This window comes from Plasmodium gallinaceum (assembly GCF_900005855.1).
Source record: "Plasmodium gallinaceum strain 8A genome assembly, contig: PGAL8A_v1_65, whole genome shotgun sequence".
NCBI classification, from domain to species: domain Eukaryota; phylum Apicomplexa; class Aconoidasida; order Haemosporida; family Plasmodiidae; genus Plasmodium; species Plasmodium gallinaceum.
The window spans coordinates 1,157,947-1,160,321 of NW_021628225.1; the positions used below are offsets into that span (position 1 = coordinate 1,157,947).

The 2,375-nt window shown below is 30.3% G+C and overlaps 1 protein-coding gene across 1 annotated transcript; it reads left to right on the forward strand.

Annotated features, from left to right (window-relative positions):
• Positions 1 to 2: 2 nt before the first annotated feature.
• On the forward strand, positions 3 to 2,174 carry PL (phosphatidylcholine-sterol acyltransferase, putative; the record flags this gene model as incomplete). The annotated part of the gene is made up of 1 exon (XM_028675129.1): positions 3 to 2,174. A coding segment is annotated over one exon (2,172 nt), but the record flags the coding sequence as incomplete, so codon positions are not given.
• Between the last annotated feature and the right edge of the window lie 201 nt (positions 2,175 to 2,375).

The window sequence follows — 2,375 nt, forward strand, 5'->3', positions numbered from 1 at the left end:
AAGAAGAAGAAGTAGATAAGGAAGAAGGAGAAGTAGACAAGGAAGAAGGAGAAGTAGACAAGGAAGAAGGAGAAGTAGACAGGGAAGAAGAAGAAGTAGACAGGGAAGAAGAAGAAGTAGACACGAAAGAAGGAAAAGTAGAAAAGGAAGCAGGAGAAATAGATAGGGAAACAGGAGAAATAGATAGGGAAACAGGAGAAATAGAAAAGGAAGCAGGAGAAGTAGACAGGGAAGAAGGAGAAGTAGACAAGGAAGAAGAAGAAGTAGAAAAGGAAGCAGGAGAAGTAGAAAAGGAAGCAGTAGAAGAAGACAGGGAAGAAGGAGAAGTAGACAAGGAAGCAGGAGAAATAGATAGGGAAACAGGAGAAATAGAAAAGGAAGCAGGAGAAGTAGATAAGGAAGCAGCAGAAGTAGACAGGGAAGAAGGAGAAGTAGACAGGGGAGAAGGAAAAGTTGATAGGGAAACAGGAGAAATAGAAAAGGAAGAAATAGAAGTAGACAGGGAAGAAGGAAAAGTTGATAGAGAAACAGGAGAAATAGAAAAGGAAGCAGGAGAAGTAGAAAAGGAAGTAGGAGAAGTTGATAGAGAAACAGGAGAAATAGAAAAGGAAGCAGGAGTAGAAAAGGAAGTAGGAGAAGTAGAAAAGGAAGCAGGAGAAATAGATAGGGAAACAGGAGAAATAGAAAAAGAAAAAGTAGATAGAAACCCAAGAGGAGTTGATAAAGAAAAAACAGAATTGGAAAATTTAAAACTAAATGCGCAAATAAAAAAACGAATACCTATAGAAGAAGTAATTAAGCAAATTGGAGAAAAATATGAATATGTGGAGAAATTGAAAGGATATATTAAGGCTAATGCAAAAAAAAATGAAGCTTATATAAATGATAAATACGATTCTGAGATTAGTAATCCTACTACATATTTAATTCCAGGAGTAGGAGGAAGTACTTTAATTGCTCAATATAAAAATGCACAAATTAATAGTTGTGGTAAGAATACCTTAAATTCAAAACCTTTTCGAATATGGCTAAGCTTAGGTAGATTATTTTCTATAATATCAAATATATATTGTACATTTGATACTCTAAGATTATCATATGATGAAGAAACAAATTTGTATTACAACCAAAAAGGAGTAATAATTAGGACAGAAAAATATGGTTCTCTTAAAGGAGTTGATTATTTAGATTATTTTAGCAATACAGGTATAAGATTAACGAGATATTTTAATTTTCTATCTTCCCGATTTATCTCTAATGGTTATGTAGATGGTGACAGTATAGTCGGTGCACCATATGATTGGAGATATCCTTTGTATCAGCAAAATTTTGAAGTTCTTAAAGCACACATAGAATATAGCTATGAAATGAGAAAGACAAAAATAAATTTAATTGGTCATAGTCTTGGTGGTTTATATATTAATTATTTTTTAACTAGAAAAGTAGATAAAGAATGGAAAGAAAAATATTTGAATTGTGTAATATACATGAATTCACCATTTAAAGGTTCCTTTAAAACAATTAGAGCATTGCTTCATGGAAATAGGGATATGATATCTTTTAGCCTTTCTAAGCTTGCTAAACTTTCAATATCAGAAGGTATGATGAAAGCTATTGGAAATAGCATAGGCTCATTATTTGATCTTATCCCTTATAGAGAATATTATGAATACGATCAAATTGTAGTTTTGATGAATTTAGATAGTACACCAGTTGATCAAGAGAAAATACAGTTTTTAATAAAATCATGCGGACTGTATAACCAAGAATGCTATACAAAAAGAGAAGATGTAAAATTACAAGTATTTACCTTATCAAACTGGCACACGTTATTAAATGATGAACTGAGAATAAGATATGAAAAATATTCACCTTATGTTGATAAAAAATTTTCCATGGATCATGGTATCCCTATATATTGTGTATATAGTACTGATAAAAAAAAAACTACAGAACATGTATTATTTTTTCAATCTCCCGATTTAAATAAGGAACCTTATCTTTACTTTGGTGAAGGTGATGGAACTGTACCTTTAGAAAGTTTAAAAGCATGCAATAATTTTTTTAACGCAAAAGAAGCCAAACATTTGCAAAATGTTAACCATTCAGGAATTTTACATAATAGTGATGCTGCTAAATATATATATAGTAAAGCTCACGTAACCTATGAGTAGAAAAAAAAAAAAAAAAAAAAAAAGAGTAACCGGGAAGGGGTGGAAATGAATGCCTTTTTACTAAGTGATAAACTATTATTTGTATTTTTTTTATATGATTTTGTTTTTTAATTTTTTTTTTATTATTTCTCATTTTTATATTTCTCTTATATGATTTAAAGTTTTTTAGAAGATTCATTTTTTTTTTTTTTTTTTTTTTTT